Genomic DNA, 18,377 nt, shown 5'->3' with positions numbered 1-18,377 from the left:
TAGGCTGGCAAGAAGAGTCAGGGCTCTCAAGATCCCTAAAAACAGAAAGCAATGAACTTCTAAGGGCTTCCAGTGTTTTTTCTCCTGGTACTCCTCATATGCCCAGCGGCCCACAGCAGAGAGACCATTCCTGCCAGTGAAACAGTGTATGTCCCTGTTTCTTCTTTTGCAACTGAGATTTTGAGATTTTTTTTTTTGTGAATTTTGGTCTATGACTTAGAGGCTATGAAGAAGTTGATCATCTCTGACCTAAGCACTAAACAGTTTTCCGGTGACTTTTCTATTAATGAAGTGCTCGCTTACCACCATGAGGCCCAGCTGCTTTTCCAGTGCTCCAGATAAACAGGAGAGTCCAAAAAGATAACATGCTCAGTTATTATAGCCTCAGGTAGCTGATTCTGCAACTTGCCCTCTTGAAGGCTACTGTGAGACTTTTCCTCAAGGGAAAACTTTAATGTTATGATAGGTAAAAAATTAATAAATGTTAGTGGCTTAAAATTAAGATTGATCCCAGTTATATGGGTGACAGGGATAGGGAGCAGGTAAGCATATTTCTGTGACATACAGAGTTGTGACTTGCAAAATTGTATACAAAGTAGAGAACTTGATGGGTTTGATTGACTAATTGAGAGCATTTTGATTACACATTCAAACCAGAGCATTTTTGCATGTATGTTTTCTTTTTAAAATGGGAGAGAGTTGACACAAATCCTAACATTTCTTATGCTATGGTGAGAACTGCTGATCAAAAGAGAATGGGCCTCCTGCTTCTTTCCCACTTTTTCTTCTTTCTCAGAATCATAAGGATGAGTATTTCTAGTAGTCACAATATCTTTGCTATTAATCATTTGTATCCTGTAGAGTAATGTGTTTGCTAACATTCTTTCTTCTCTTATCTTCATTTTTAGTTGTACATCCTTGACCCCTGGACCCAGCTGTGATCGTTTTAAACTACATATCCCTTATGCAGGAGAAACACTCAAATGTAAGTTAAAAAATCTTGCAGCTTCATCTTGGCTTTTCTTTCAGTGTTCCATGTCCCACTAATTTTCCAGTGTGCCTGTCTAACTTTGTGAGTATTGAGATACATGTCTTTGTTGTTTTCTCTTAAAGCTTCAGTTCCAAGAACACGCAACCATCAGGAACATGCAATATTTAAGATAAGTTTAAAGGCTTCTGTGGGACTACAGTTTTGAAAAATGAGTTCTAAAAGCCAAAAGTCACAACCTGGTATTTCTAATAAAATGTTATGACTAAGATAATCTCATGACCATTTTTAGATTCATTTATAAGTTGTATATGTTTTGTGTTGTTTCTTTGTGTCTCTTTTAGGAATAATTCTTTATTGAGCTCCAATAAAAGATGTTAGTCTGCTATTTTATTAGGTATCTTTAAACAATGACTGGTATAATTGACCAGATCAGAGAAATGTGAATTTGATTTCTCTGATTTAGTGGCATTGTTAAATCATCTTTATGCTTAGGGAACCTGTAGACAACTAGTTCATTTGCCCACTCTTAGTGTGTGTTCTGTTTGTCTTAGTTTGTGCTTTTCTTCCAAGGTTTAAAATAAAATTTACTTTTGTATATTTTTAGAAAGTAACATTTTCTAAACACTTGAACTGCTGAAAAATGGTTGTGTTGTTTTTATTTCTTACAACTAAAAAATGAGAGAAGATGAAGAATTTCAGATAAAGTGAAATTCAAGCCTTGGCATTTATAGTTTTAGGACAACTCTGGTAAAGCCATGCCTAGAGTACTATGTCCGGTTTCTGGTCTATCTGTTACCAGAGCAACATAGACATATGTAGGGAGATAGAATACAAGAAAATAAAGACAGTGTAGAAAGTAATCTTACTCCTAAGGAGTTGCAGCTAGGCCAATTATCAAAGATTAGGAACAGGCCTGACTTTAACAGGCCACAGCTGTGACAAATGAGAAGAAGAGTGCTATGAAAGAGTGGGGTGGCTGGTTGACAAAGAGCTGGAGTCAGTTGGCTGCTTTGTGAAAAAAGAGTCAGTGCTCTGAAGAGCTGCCCATGAGAAACACTGAGAAGGTATGAAACTTTTGTGATAAGGAGAACAGTATGCAGCCCCTGCAATGAGATGGCAACAGACATACTGTAATGACTACAGCAAAAGACTACAAAGATGATCGAGAACTGGAGGATTTGTTGTATGAGGAGAGGCCAATATAGCTGGGGCTTCTTAAGAAAAGAAGGCTCAGGGCAAATCTCACCAATGTTTATAAATACCTGATGGGGATAAATGAAGAAGAAGCCTGGCTCTTTTCAGTGGTGGTCACTGAAGGGAAATGGTCACCAACTGAAATGTAGAAAATTACATTCAAACACGATAAAAACTCTTTTGCAAGGGTGGTCAAAAAGTAGAACAGATTGTGCACAGAGCTTGTGTAGTGTCTGTATCTCCATCTTTGGGGCAGTACAGAACCCAGCTGGGCGTGATCCTGAAGAATCTCCCCTGTTTGCCCTGCTCTGAGCTGAGGGATTAGACTAGGCAGTCTCCAGTGGTGCTGTCCAGCCCTAGCTATCTTGTGAGTCTGTGAAAGTACGCTGTCTGGAGGAGCAGGTACTTGGTGTGAACAGAAATGGTAAGCATTTAAAACACTGCTTTGGTAGAATCCATTTAGACTGCACCATACACATGCTGTAGCTTTCCAAAGCATTTAATGTATTAAGAATTTTGTTGTATTCCTTCTGCAGCTTTTTTTCTTTGGTTGTTTTTTTTACAATATGTCATGCACTGGAAGTCCTTATCCTTTATGAACGGAAACCAACACAATTAAGCTCCTTATGTTCTAAAAGTACATTAAAGGCTCCATTTGGCACCTGTAAGGAAAGTTGTCTTTCCTATAAGTTGATCTGGAAGCTTAGGTGTTCAAGAGGGGAGCCAGGCCCATGTATCAGCCTACTATAGCTGTTTTGACTTTTCTAAATATATGGAATTATGGCTCAAGAGGATTACCAATTATTTTTTCTCACTGAATAAAATTGGAAGATTTAAGTCCTAGCTAGTAATTATTTTAAGACAAAAGAAGTGGTTCTGCATTCAGAAGTCTTTTGAGTAGTAGCTGTATTGTATGAAGCCAGCTGCCCTCCCAGGTAGAACTTTTATTTTAAAAATTGTTAAAATGTGTAGTAAACTTAAACTGTTGAGTCTTGATGTGTTCTGCAATGTGTAGTAGATTCCACTTAAGTCTTGTTTGATGACCGTGAGCAAGTCAAAATATGTTTTACTGAATGGCATGCTTTATAGAGTGGCATCATGTTCTGTGGGACCATCGTATCTTATACAGGGCCATGTTTGTATGTTCTGAGAGATGCAAGTCTTATTTCAAGTAAAGGCTGAAGCTGTTCCTGATTCATAAAGGAAAATGGATAGACTAAAATGCCCATATGCAAGTGCACGTACATAAAGACTAAATTCATATATTAAATGACTGTAGTCCAGTTAAAGTACCTAGAAATATGATTATGGAATATGCATTAAGTTAAATTTCAGTATCAAGAAATCGGAGGTTTTTTTCTCCAGTGTTCTTGTATTTTTTATATCATATACACAATTAAACAAAAAACCTAGAGAGCATGTTATGTATTTTAACAAAGACAACTGAAAATGCTGTAAATAAGTGAATCTTTTTCCGAGGTGTCTAATAATAGCTGTGAATTCAAGAAATAATAATCCTCCACATTTCAGTGTTACATGTCTGAAAATGCTGTGAATCATTAAGTCTCACAGCATGTGGAATAAATAGTGATGTGAGCAGATTCAAGAAAGCTTTAATAATTTTGTGTTTAGATCTGTAACGATGGCAGGGGAAGACAGCCATAGTGTGCAAACAGAGATGTTTAGATATTTTATTGTAGGCTGTTGCTAGATATGTTATCTTTCAAGGGCAGCGTATTTCTGCAAAGGAAAAATTGCGAAATGTGCCAGAATAAAAAGATTGGCTGAACGCATTCAGGATCTCCAGTGTATGGGCTCAGATGTGGTACCAAATAGAGGCTGAAGTGTGTAGTTCCTTTGTGGTTTGTCTTACATCCTCTTTGCAACAGATTAGGTCTTTGCATATCATCAATCATAACCGCTGCCACTGCACAGGCACTCTTGTAGCAATGCCAGTGTGTTGGAAACTGTTGGTGTGCAGCTTTAGGGAAGTGTAACTGCACACTGCAGTCTTGTTTTTCAAAAGACCAGAAAGTTCACAGCTTCTCAAAAAAGAAGGTGTACTTGCAGGCCAGGCTAACTACCTGTAGTGTAAAATAATTGTTTTGTAAACTTTGGTAGGAGCAAACATGTTGCAACTTCAGAGTGGCTTGTTGGGTTTTTTTAAGATGTCACATTCTCCTTACTTTTGCATGTATGAAGAGCTGCTGGAATGTTACACTGAAGAGTTACTCAGCTCCAGCCAGGGACCTTGTAGATACCCACAATTTTATACTGGAGAAAATACTATGCCAGTGTTCAAGATAAACTAGTTTGTCATACTAATTGTCTTCCATTGCACTTCAAGTCATGCTTTCAGGGAGGCACTTTTATTTTCTTTTCTTCTGTAAGGGAAATAATTTTGTTTATTTGTTTTCATAGTGGGAATATTTAGAAAACTTGAGCTTAGTTTTCCTTGACCGTCAGTTGAAATCTGAGATGGCCATATTGTTTTTATTAGTTCATCCAGTACTCAGTGTTGTTGCATGAAACTCCAGAGTTCTTAATTGGAGTTTTAATTTCAGAAAGACTGTCTGGAGTACCCTGTAAGAGATTGAATCTGTGTTTCTAGAACAAAACTTACTTTGTGTAGTGTGCAGAGGTATCCTTTATTGCTAACTGGACTGCAGTATCTGCTTAGAAAAGTTCAGTATCCTTTTTGATGAAGTATTTGTGTATTTTGAAGTGAAGTGTTCCATAACTCTTGCAGATATTTCAGTCTTAGTTGATAAAACATCAATGCAGATATTAGCAGAAATTGTCAGAATAAGCCGTTATAAGCTGCAATAGCCTTTATAATTAAAACATGCCATTTAGAATCAAATTATGATTTTTTTGCAGAAATCCTTGGAGTATCTTGGGTTTGGCTTTTCTTTTCCACTCAAGCTTTCATTGCTGCTTGCTAGGGGATCTGACCTTTTTTTTTTGCTTTTGCTCTTCACATTTTCTTTTTCAGGCACTGATGCCTCCTTCCCTCTCTGACCTTGAGTGCTGTCATCTGGAATTTCACAGTGATTAAACAATGAGTTGCCCTTGCAATGCTACTGTTCTCTGTGGCCTCTTGAACTCTAGTATTTTCATCTTCTGTCTGATTTTCACTGTTTTTATGTGAGTGGATTATGGCTCTGGGTTCTACTGCCACCATATTGGTTTCCTTGATCCTGAAGAATGTTTCTTTTGTCTCATTTGAAGCTTAGTTTTTAATTTTTTGCTTCTGATTTTTGTTTGTTGGATTATTACTCTTTTTGGTTATGGGCCTTAAAGGAGGAAATCAGTCTTGATGCCTAACCAGTCTAAGAATATTGCCCATAATACGTGGTACCAAATTTTGGCTTTTTTTATTCCTGTGATGGAACTCTTTCAGTAATTTCATCCAGTCTTCTTGTGGATTTCTATTTTAAGGAAGTAATTAAGAACAAACAAAAAGATAAATGTAGAGAACAGCCCGACCTCCTTATTGCCCCTTTAAAGGCTGCTTTGCCAAGTAATTTCCTAAACGCTTGTTTATTGTGCCAATAAACAATTGTAAAAATGAATTTTGAAGTTATGTAAGATCTAAGATTCTCATAAGTATGTTGCTGCAATGCATGTGTTAGTGTTTTTTGCACCATTAGGTTATTTTACACAGGCTGTATTTAGGTGGAGGCTCTTACAAGAAGGACTTCCTGGTTGCTGTAATTCAGATTATACCTACTTAGGTGTTATCCTTACCTGTGTGATAAATGTCTTTTTTTAGGGTCATGCAGTTTACCAAAGATTTTTCCAGGCAATATGTTTTCTGAAGTTTGGCTGAATATTGCTTTATGTGGCAGGAGTAATAAATCTTTTTCTCTCAGTAACCTGTTTGTTAACTAATGACTGTACCTAATGAGAGCGTCAAGAGAGAGTCTAATCTTATACTTATTTCTTCTTTGAATACAGAGTTTACAACAGTATTTCCCCCTTACAAATAATCACTTTCCTCTTACTTGGGTTCTTTGTTCACTTTTTCTTATGTTCTAGACTTCTCTTGAGCAAGTAAATTACAGATTATTTTGCAATTGTAAGTCCTAGTGTATTTCTTCATCAAGAGAAGTGATCTTAGAAGTATCTCTGTACAAGTGTGGACTTAGAGAGGATTAAAACATTTTATGTTAGGCCTCCACTGTGGTATTGTCATAATGCCTTGCTACCTTGCTCTTTCCTCCGTTTTTTACCTGTTTGGGCTGCACATACTGGAGATGGTTTTAGGTCCATTTGTTTGAATCTTTGCCTTCACCTTTCCTTTTCTCACCTACCCAGTGTTTCTGTTTTAATTTCTTCAGTGTTGCCTGGCTTTAATTTCTACCAGTATCGTATCCCATCTTGAATTATCTGTTGTTCTCATCTTTGTCCACTTCAATTCTAGTATTAAGGTTTCTGAGAAAGCAGTTGCCCAGCTGCAGAACTGCAAGTTACTGAGATTGTCTTGATACCTTCTTGCTCAGCTTGGGGTCCAGTTTATTTAATGATATTCTATTTTTACAGTTTTTCCCACTTTACAAAAGAACACTTTCTGTAGTCTTACAGCTCTTTTTTTTTTCTCATACAGCAACATTTGTCAGTTGAAGTTAAAGAAAAAAATGACCCACACCTGCACCCCTTTGTCCAAGAATGAAAATAACATCCTGCAAATTCATCATATATATACATATATATATATATATATTTCTTCTGTTGGAAAAGTGGAACTTGATTCACTAACCTAACTAGAGGTGTCTTAATTCTGAGATTCCCAAGAATACTTTGCTTGGCCTTTTCAACTTCTGACCCATAGGGCACTGATCTCTCTGAAAAGCATGTACTATAGCTGTAAATGTGCCCTGAGGCATCTCAAATGAGACTAAACAACTTGGTTTAATCAGCTGCACCAAGTTCATGGAGACTTGGTCTTCCACAGCCTTGCATGCAGTGGAGTAGCTAATATTTCTTCTGGAGTGTCACAGAGGTGCTGAGAAGTTGGTTTGTTTTTTTCTAATGCAATCAAATAATTTTTTTTTTCAAATGGTCCCTCTATTATGAGATGGTTTTGAGTCTTTAAGCTGACTTTTTTACCTTTCCTTTTCTGATATCTTGATTTGCACATCACATCAGAAATTAAGCTCAAAAACACCCTTTATTTGAGAGCAGAATAGCCTGTCAGCAGCAGTACCACAGCAATGTAGAATTACTCATGTATCCTTTTTCAGTAGTAGTAGTTTTGTATTTAACAAGTTTTATTGTAATTTCAGGAACTAATCTTTCTTGCCAACCAATTAGAAAAGGGTTCTATAGGTATTATAGTACTGTTTTTGACTTAAAGCCTGCAGAACAAATTCTTTAGCATGGAATCCAGTGACAAGGATTTCCAGGCAGGTCTGCATTTAGTTAATTTAAATCCTTTCATACTGCTGACTGCACTGACTTAGTGTCTTGGTTGTAGTGAGTGACTGATTACTTTTGTATTTGTAAAGACAATCAAAACTGGCTGGTTTAGGTAAGAATTTGTTTATAGAAGAGACTGATCAGTGGTTCTTGTCTACAGTTTGCATGGCTACTGGAAGAGACAGGTTGAATTTTGAATTGATGAATAATATAATTCTACTGGTTTTTCCTTTTTAATACTCAACAAGTGCACTTTCTGTATTTTCCCAGAACTGATTGTGCGCATAGTTTGGTCTCTTGCTTCAGCAGTTGCCTTATTATCTGTGAATGCATTTTGTGATCAAGCTGCATTTGCATTTCTTAAAAGCCAAATGGGTTGATCTCTTTCATAGCAAATTCCATTCAAATTGGTCTTATTCTAGGTTGCAGTGGCCACACATGTTTATTCTACATACTTAGTGCTGACTTAGAAATTCTTGGTGTCAGAAGAAACTGAAGCATACAGAAATGTTTTCAGAAGTAGAGTTTGAGAAGTTAACTGGTGGACTGCTTCCTAATTTTGCTGCTGTTGGTTAAAGTGGGATGTTAATGCTGTGGCACTCCTAGCATAACATTTTTCAGTACTACAAATTTATAGTATAAAAAAGAATAAAAATACCCCAAAAATGAAGTTACCAGGAGAGGAAGAACTGGATAGGCCGTGGAAAGCGATTGTAGGGATTTTAGAAATTTCTCCTTTTCTTGCTGAGATAGACCTGTCTTACTTGTAGTCAGTTCTTATTCCTCTGTTAGATTTGCTTATGCATTTTATAGATGAGAAAAGAGCAGAGCATGTGAGTTTTAAAAGAAATTATAGATTTAAGTGTTAATATTCCTATCTTTTTGTCTGTGGGGAGCAAATTAACTTTTCTTTTGAAGTTCTGTGAAGTAAAACATTTCAACATTTAATGCTGCTTGCCTGAGGAAGAGAAAGGAATATTTTTGGATAATTGGAAATGTAATTCCATCAAAGTAATTATTGGCTGGTATATCTACAACAATGAGGAGTGTGAAGGTTTTGCTTGCCTTGCTCTTACACTGGAGTAGTCGTGGTCAGTAGTACTGTGGAGCACCACACAGCTGGCCTTCCATCAAGGGAAAGGACAAACAGAGTTGAAACATATGTAAAACTAGAAAGTTATGCTGGAGATGCAAGGAAAAGGGTATTTGTGTCATCTGGGTGAGAAGAGCAGAGAATGCAGGACTGTATTGATTTTTCATTGGTTTTTTTTCCTCCAAGATTGGAATGGTAAATGTTCACAAACTCTTAAGCACGGTAATTTTGCAAATTACTTTATTGGTTAAAAGTGTTACTTTTATTTACCTCAGTTATATTTGAAGAGGGTAAGCCACAGATAATATAATGTATGCGTTAAATATTACTTGTTATAAAAATGGCTATTTCTAGTAGGTCAAGACAAACTGTTAACTTGTGATTCAAAACATTTAGCACCTTATATTTTGTAAGCTTACTGCAGAGGCTAGTGTTAATATTTATGTGAAGTAAAACCAGATTTGCGTTGGCTGTTGTAATTGTTTAAATACCTTTTATTGGAGTGTAATGAAGCATGTTTTAGTTACACGTCACAGCCCTGCCAAGCAAACTGATAACTAAAACTGCAGTTTCTCTGGGTTTTGATATTTAACAAGAACAAAACTCAGCTTTAGCATGGAGCCTCTTAATCTGTAGTCTGATTTGTTACTGTGTGTTTTTGTTGCTGTAACTTAGGAAAATATCTCATGCTCATAGCTGCAAATAGGGCAAACACCTTCATTGGTGCCTAAGCCTTTTAGGGCCAAAGGTGTTACCTTTTCTGTTCTAGTATGTAAATTGAGCAAGATATAAGTGAGACTGTGTGGAAGGGGAAAGCACAGAACTGAAAAGTTGGAGAGACTGGGGGTGATGTATATGGATGTCTGATATGGTTAAAAAAAAGGTTCTTTTTTGTTTTAGGAAATAGTTGAACATCTTTGGATTCATGGCAGAAGTGAGACTTACTAGAATAAGATTTGACAGAGGGAATGGGTTTTTTCATTTTTAAATATGTTAAAAATTTGTTCTAAGGTCAAATCTTTAATAGTAAGATGCTGTCTTAACTTCCAGAATGAAAGCAAATGATGATAGAAAATCACTGCTCTTTTCTAACTGTTAACGTTTAAGTGGAAACAACATTTTGTTCTGTACTTCTTTGTCTCTATTAAATTGTCAGCCAGCCTCTGTGAGGTTAGATTGTAGCAGAATAAATTAAGGTTTACATTTGGCTAAAAACTTATGGTACTGTAGGAAGGAGGGCATAAAGGATACATTTCTGTTTAGTAAGAACACAAGAGCAATGGCATCATTTTTTGTTTCCATAGGGTTGTACAATATTTTGAGTGTGGTCTCACCAATAGTGTTTTGTGAATGTATAATTAACAGGCACTGAACTACTAGTTTTATTTATTTTGAAGCCTGGAGAACCTATGTAGCTACATAAAATGTGGCCTTTTGGAAACTGAATACGCTATAGGAAAAATAATCTTAATACACATATTGGCATTAATATTGATATATTTGGTCTCAACGTGACTTTTATTGAAAGGACTTGGGAATTTGGATTTGAGTCATGTTTACCCTAGACATGTAGAAACAATTTTAGCAATTATAAATAATTATGTATAACAGAAAATCAAATATCACAATGTTAATTTTTACTGTGGATTCTCTCCATTCTACCTGAATAGTTCCTTGGTGTCAGTAGTTCATGAACACTTCTAAAATGCAAATATCTGTATAGTTGGTCATTCACTGTGGATAGGGACTCATAATGCTGCTCATATTTAGTGGAAGAAGGTGTCTGACAGAAGGTCTAAATAACAAATATGAGTATGTGAGATAGGTAATAGATTGGTTTGTCCAGCTGCAACGTGATGTACCTGACCTTGGTGTGACCACACATCGCAGCTGACCCCCCAGAAGAGGGTCCCATGTCCAAATGTCCCTGATCCCCCAGCATGAATCGTTGCCTGGCATGACCTGAAGCCCAGATTGTCAAAGTTTACCACTTAGCATGTTAAAAGTAATGCCAGCTTTTATTTACTGTTATATTGAGTACTGTGTATAATGGTGTTCTGGGAGCTGCTGTGAGTTCACTCTGTGAAAACAGAGTTTGTGCTTACTTGAACCTCCAAGTGGCACCTACTGCCACAGCTTTGCTGAGGTTCACCCCTTACTGTGCAGCTCGTAGAGGTGGATATGGTTTATTGCCAATCTCACTACTCAAGCAGAGTCTTGAAGCTGCCTCATGATGTAGGGTTCTGTAATAGTTTTTCACTTCTCAAGTATGGAGGTGTAACATCAAAAATACGCTGTTATTTTGATCCTTCTTTTAGTCTAAGCAGCTTTTTTTAGTATGTGTGTAGCAGGAGTGCAGCTCTTAAGTGAGCTGAGCAGTAGCTATATCTTATCTACTCTGTTTCACCAGCTCTGTTAGAGGAGGAATGCAGAGAATGAAAAGCACGCAGCTAGCACCTGCAGGATGAAAAGTGTGCTAAATGAGTTACTTAGCATCACGTAGGAGCATGGCAGCAGCACAGGTGCAGTCCTTTCCTTTGGAGTAGCATTGGACTGCCTAAGTCATGGGCCAGGCTTTATCATTGTGCTGTTTTCTGAGTTACTCATCACTCATATTCATGCCCCTTTCAAAACACAGGAAAAGAATCTGCTAAGGTGAATCTCCTTCAGTACATAACCTCAAGTTCATTGCTCTTTATGTAGAATTTGATGAAGTTGTTGAAAGGAGCCATGCATGACATTTTAATTGCAGTAAATATCAAGAAAAGCGTTGTGTCATGATGGTGTAGGAACTACCCAACCTAGTAAACATCAACTTTTTGAATTCTTCAGTGCTGTATATTATGGTTTAGGCTAATCTACCAATTATTTTTTCTTACTTAATATAGATGCATTTCCTGTTGCAATTTCATGCCTTTTCCTCCAGGACTGGTGCACATTTTGTTCTTTTAAATGAAATTTAAATGAAATGAAAGGTTTTATTTTTATTTTGAGTGTGTTGGGAATTTTAACTGGCAAACCTCTGCTATTTTCTGCACCCCATACTTAACACGTGCTCCTGACAGCTGTGAAAGGAGGGTGGGAGTGCAGACAGGAGAAACCCACACTGTGCTCTACTCGTCGCATGATCAGTGACTTTCTGATTTGAAGCCATACTGTAGAGAACACCTACCCCAGACTGGCCAGTGGCTTCTTGCTCATGAGCCTTCATCCCCTGTAATTAATCTTGATGGCATCCTTGCTTCCAGCTAAGGCCAGGTTTACAGAATATCGGCAATTAAAACTGTCATGTTAAATGCCTTGAGATGGTTACGTCACTGAGCCAGCAATGTGGCTTTGCAAGATTTGTTCATCTAATGCTTTTCTCCAGTTCTGCATTCACAGTTTTTTAAGAAATAAAAAGTGGTGTAACTTTCTCTGAACAGAATTGTTTATAAGGATTACTATACTGGTTTTACTTTGCTGTGTGGGTTTTAAATGAGTCGTAACACGTAGTAGACAGTCTTTTTTTCTAATGTCTCCTACCTCATAAATCTGTTTTATGCAAAAGCTCAGTTATTCTTTCATATTGTCATAAAGAATGATAGGGAGGTAGACAAGTAAGGCTGGAAACACTTATTTTAATTTTTAATCTTTTTTTCTTGAACAGTGGGTGGATTTTTTTGAAAGCTCAGATGCATATGACCACCTCTTGATCTATATGAACTCTGAAGTATGTGTACTAGTGAAATACTAGAACCCAAATTTCCTTTAATTGCATATCTTGTGACACTGGCAAGATAAAAGCTCAGTGCCAAGCTGTGATGAAGTCTTATATTTTCAGTTAATTTTCATCTCTCCATTTAAATGTGCAATACTGCATTTCTCTTGGCCAGAATTTGGGTAGTTGGAATGGTTCCTATTGAACTGTGTATTCTTCCTTCTAAGAGTTGGCAGTGGTGAGGAGAAGAGAGGGAGTAAGTGCTACTAATTTTTAAAAGCTCTGGTATTTTGAAAGTCGTGATCTTCAGTAGTTTGCAGTTGACTTTTAATAGACAAAACACAGCCACCTAAATATGGTACTTTTTATTAAAACAAGATCACTTTTCTAACTCAGTGTTTTGAGGCACTCCTTAATAGTATTTGAATTGCAATTTGAGATACAAAGCAATAATGTATTTCATGTTTCATTGCTTGCAGAGGAGGAAGAAGCTGTGCCTCAGGAATTTGACTTCATCCCCCAAAACATCTGATGCTTATCTTGCATGTGAATTTTTGTAAAAATTATATGGATATATACATGAAATATATGTAATGTAGCTGTCAAATTCTGTGTTTAAAAATGTGTGTTGTGATTATTTTATTTTTATTGTGTATGTGATTATTTTATTTTTATTTAATAGCACATATATAAAAGTGCAAACAATGTTTCCATTTGTTGCTTTTCAGGGGATATAATTTTTAATGCTCACTATCCTGACCTACCACCAGATTTTATCTTTGGAGAGGATGCTGAGTTTTTGCCAGATCCTTCTGCCTTGCATGTAAGTACTTTACTATTTGAGAGTCTTGCAGAGAGACTTTGCTTTTTGCATAGCTTCAGGAATTTTATAACAATGCAAAATAAAAAAGAAACACACCTTTTATCAAACTGATATTTTGAGTGTAAACACATTGCTTTCTAAAATGATTTAAAGTTGAATTTAAAGTTGAATTTGTTGCTTTACAAAATTGAATTTAAGGTTAAAATGGGGGGAAGGAGGAGCGGGGTGCAAAGTTTAAAACATTTTAATCAAGACAATATTATTGTTTACCTTTAGTTACTTAGAATATCTGTAAAAATATGTCTATTTAATATCTGACCATCTTAAATGACCTGTCTCAGAAAAAAAGTTCATAAGTTATGTCTTCAAAAGTATTTATCTGTAAAATAAAGTTGTGTAAATTGGTGTCACATTTGTTGATTTTTGGTTTTGGTTGAGGAAGGATATATTGATTAATATGTTATGGGAACCACTGCATTAAAGAAAGCTATGTGCTCATGTGTGTTAGGGTTATCTAGACAAAGAAATTACTTTGTAAAAGATGGGAGGAACAGAAATTAATGCGAAAATGCTTTTATACAGCCTTATTACTACAGAAGGAGAAACACCACAACCTGAAACCAAGCATCTTGTTCACTAGTCACAGTTAGCCTCAAGTAGTAAAGCCTTGTTTGAAGAAGCTATCAGTGCTTATGCTTTTACAATACTTCTCCCTCTCAAAACTTACTAATGAGACAGTGCAGAACCCTCACCTGCAGCTCCTCTTGTGCTTCATGAGCACATCTCCAGAGGTCCCCAAAGGAAGTCCGTGGCTGTTGTGCTGTGGTACATGTGTCATGATGGAGGTTGAACATGTCCTTGATGTGTGACATGACAAGTGTTGGCTTTTGGTTTTACCTTTCACTTCATAGTGAGTTATATACAAGGATCAGAAGAATTAGTTTTAATAATTATTTTTAGCATACCTAATAGAACTTTCAAAAAGTGAATGCCATATTTCTTTTCTTCTCCTGGTCACTTTGCTGTTAAGCTCACAAACTCCTCTGGGTAGGAGGCATGGTGCTGATGAACAGTTATTTCATTGTGCTACTTTATAGAAAACGTTTTTCTTTGGCAGTTCTAGAATTGTTTTCACACTCCTTTATTTACCAATTCTGTTTTCCTCTTTTTCTCATTTGTTTCACAACCTTCACAATCATACGACCTTCTGAGAAGTGTTCGCATTAGCAACTACTTTTTATAGTTGATATTAAAAAAGAGAAGCACCTTTTAATGAACTGGAAAACAGAAATTAATAACAAATTGCAAATGAGATATAAAATAATTTGGGGCATCTTGCAGAAATGCTGTTCAGATGGAGAAGCTTGCTGAGAGTGGTTCGGTGCCATATTTCTCATGTGAAAAGAAGTCACTAACAGTTGTGATCTACAGGAAAACCTGCAAAGATAAAAACATCCTTATTTTTCTTTCTTTCTTACATTGTTCATTAATGATACTTTTTTTGGGGAGTGTTGCTTTTCTTCTGCCTAAGCACAGAAAAAACTTCTTGTCTTTTTTGTTGGAAAGCAACTTGGAAGTGCCATTTGTTTCTTGATACATAATGAGATATTAACCAGCCTATTAGAAAGTAATTAGAACAAACCAAAGAAGAAATGTGCAAGCCAACAGTGTTCCTTTGGTCATTATGCCTTGCTGAAGCATTCACTATGTAAATGTAACCTTCAGTTTGTCCTGATGGCTGGCATTGGAGGATGTTATTCCCACCTTGCAGCTGTGGTCTACATAGTGTTCCTTTAGTTTTGCATTCACTTTTTAAAGTTCCATATGGCTTGTAGATTTTTTCTTCAGAATGTTGCATCAACAATAACTTGCTTATTATGTGAAGTCTTTGAATAGCTCCTTTTTTTCCAGAAATATGAGAGCTGTTTAATGAAGATAATTTTAATTGAATTCTAAGATATTAGCAGAATTCTTAAATATGTTAACATAGCTGTGTACTGACTAGAAGTCAAATACAGATTAGCACATTGACCATAATTCAGTGCTTTTCATCTTGAGCAGTCTTCAGATACTTCTGATGCAACAGTTCCTGGCAATCCAAACAGAATCTACCATGCACAAAAGCATGTAGATGTTATTCAATGAGGAGCGCAGTCTCAAAGTAAGTAATATGTGCCATTGAATCTGTGGGAATTCTGACATTGAGCCTGCATGCACTGGTCTCATCTGTCTGAGTGTCTTGTTTTTTAAGAAGTCATCACATGTTGTTAGATGGCTTGAGTCAGGCATTATGCTTAGCATGAAAGGAGAACCAGGTACTCCAGATTCCTCAGGCTCGTGTGGCTCTAATGGAGGCTGTCAGTAGGCATCCCCACAGACATTTGAATGGCTGTGTTGCAGATTGTTTCAGTTTCCATGGCCATGGGCAGAGCTTCCAGTTAGGTTTTCATCTGAGCATGGTAATAGGTGTTCAGTTAAGCAGCTGTTAGCCAGACAGCTAAAGCAAGATTCCAGAAATACTGCATTCTAAAACGTGAATGCTGTCAAGGAATAGTTCATATTTTGGGGGTTTTTTAATTTATTTATTTTCCCCAGAGAATTCCTGAATTATTAGACCAGTATTTCAGCAGTAGGGCTGAGCACTCTTGTTTTATAAGCAGGGCTAATGCTTTCTTGAATGAATACTGCAATTGCAGAATCAAGTTGAAAATGCTCATTGAAATTTAGCTTTGCTTTTGTGTCTTGCACAAACATTAAAGTCACCTGGATTTGAAACTCAGCTTGAGTCTCAAGTTCAGCACTGCAAAGTATGTGCTTGGTTACATGTCTTACCAGTGGTGGTCACTCTCCTGGTTGCAGGGTCTAACTGTGTGCATGCTGATCTTGCCAATGATGTCAGCATTGCAGAGTGCTTCAACAAGGGGCAAGTGGTCCTTTTGGTTTGTTGTACAGTTTTAATTACAGTCAGGGGCCTAAATTCTTTAGGTTGGTGGTGCTGTTTGTGCTCAAAGAGTTATTAAAAAGAAACATTTTTACATTTTATTGTCATTAAGAATGTTTTCCTATCAAATGCATTTGATAATGGCATGTATAGTATGTATAAATAAAATCAGCTTCTTAGAATGTAAATAGAAAAGTTCTTTCCTGCTCTAGTGTTTATTCATTTTGGATGACAAGTATTAGAAATGTATTTTAAAAACAACCTATGATTCACTCCGTTCTGATTAAAAATGCAGTTGGCACACAACAAGATTAGTGATTGTGTACGGATGAGATTAATTTGGAGCTCATTACCATGACGCCAGTTTGAGTAACAAGAATTGTTTGTTATGTTAGCCTAGTTGATTGTTAATGTGAGCCATTTAATAGCTGAAGTGCTTATTCAAAATGTTAACCCCATTTTTCCAATGATTTTGAATTATCTTCTGTTTGGCAAAGAGGATACAATAGAAGTATAAGCAAGGTAACTGTCAGTTCAAGGAAATGGGTATCTTAGTATTCTACTTCAGGTTTCCAGCTAGTCTTGCCAGAATTATTCTGCCCACTCATTGCTATCAAAAAGACTTCAATAGCCATAGTGGGAATGAAGGCAAGAGGACATGAGCATTTCCTAAAGCCTAGTAAGTTCTGAATGTGTCCTTGTGGGCTAGTATATAGCATATTCCTTGTGGGAATACTTAGTGCTGCGTTTGCATGGGAGAAAGATGCTGTCATCACAGACCTTCAGAGAATAGGCTGCTGCAGTTCTCATGCCCATACCTAGCATTGGGAGGATTGTTTTCCCTTGTGTAATTGTTGATACTGAGTACAGATTGCAGTCACTATGGAGTTAATTCAGATCATTGTGCTACTCAAGTGTATTGGCTGTCAACTCTATATCTTGTGTAGACCAATGTTTATTTTTAAGTTCTTGTATTTGTGCTTATTAGACTCATTTGGCTATATGAGTACTATCGTGAAGGTTGTATTTTTTTCTGGATCTCTGTTCAAAGTCTTAATCATTATTTCTGTTGGTTGCTGAGTTAGCTTTTAATGTGTAGTGAAGAGATCCTTTAAATATCCCCCTTTTCCATTAATTTTTATTTATTTACTCAGGTGCATGAGACACATGTTTAACAGTGTCAGTTGTCCCCCTGCTCACAGAAGCTCCAAAAAAGCTCAAACAACCCTTATATTAACTAATGTTGTTTGAACTATTTTGTTCTAAAAAGTCTGACAGTTGTTTTGTTAGCAAGGATTCAGCTTTTATGTGTTCTAGCATGAGAGCTCCCCATAAGGGCAATGAGTTCATTGATTTTGGAGTGTGATTTTAAAATATAAAGCCACAGCAGTGGGTTCTGCTTGTCTGAGAAATGCATGGGTGAGTTCAACCTGTTTAGCTCTTTTGTGTGCTCCATTTCAAATGGCAGCAGCAGATTTCATTCTTGGACCCCCTAACCTGCTGCTCTTGTAATGAAAGCCTTAAATTACTTCAGCTTCATTTGAATTTGGGGAATTTATGTGAAACAGAATGCACAATTGGATCCTTCAGTTTATTAGAATTCCTTATTTTTAACTACTTTATATTCCCATTTATTGTGTTGATTTTTCAGCCATGTCTTGACTTTATATGTCAATATATGTTTTGATTATTTATAATCCCATGTTATTTAACATTTAATTTTCTGAAACAAACATTAATTCTGAAAACTTTTTATTCCTGTCCCTCTCTATTGATCCTACCTATTTGTACATGTGGGGAATGCAGGTATGTGTGCACACATGTATATATATGTGTATGTGTGTATAAATATATATATATATGCATATAGTCACTGCAGCCTTGCTGAAGTTTGTCTGGTATTGATAGGCAATGGGAAACAACCACATTTTATACCATCAGAGAAGTAATTTTTTCAGGAACTTTCCCAAGGACTTTTTGACTGGTATTGTTGGCACTTACGGTATACGTTTTTGTTCACGTTTTTGAAAATAGAGATATACCAGTACAGCATTCCTTTTAAAGCCAGATCTGAAAAAATATAGTTTTGAATGTATTTTGATCTGGTTTTGGTGTCTGAGCTCCACACTGTTCCTCAGGGAATCACAAAATCAAAGAATAGTTAGGGTTGGAAGGGCCCTCTGGAGATTATCTGATTCAGCCCCTCTGCCAAGT

General features: G+C 36.5%; 1 protein-coding gene across 1 annotated transcript in view; it reads left to right on the top strand.

Annotated features, from left to right (window-relative positions):
- BABAM2 (BRISC and BRCA1 A complex member 2) overlaps positions 1-18,377 on the top strand; it is a 164,673-nt gene that overhangs the window by 19,913 nt on the left and 126,383 nt on the right. Inside the window, exons 3-4 of the mRNA XM_071428010.1 lie at positions 909-985; positions 13,128-13,222. Coding sequence (XP_071284111.1) covers positions 909-985; positions 13,128-13,222 — 172 coding nt within the window. The remainder of the gene's footprint in view (positions 1-908; positions 986-13,127; positions 13,223-18,377) is intronic.

The sequence above is a fragment of the Agelaius tricolor genome, unplaced genomic scaffold (assembly GCF_023055355.1).
Source record: "Agelaius tricolor isolate 1412-34295 unplaced genomic scaffold, bAgeTri1.0.p SCAF_1, whole genome shotgun sequence".
NCBI lineage: Eukaryota > Metazoa > Chordata > Aves > Passeriformes > Icteridae > Agelaius > Agelaius tricolor.
Note: the sequence above shows the minus strand (reverse complement) of the source record. Positions and strands in the feature narration are given on the sequence as shown.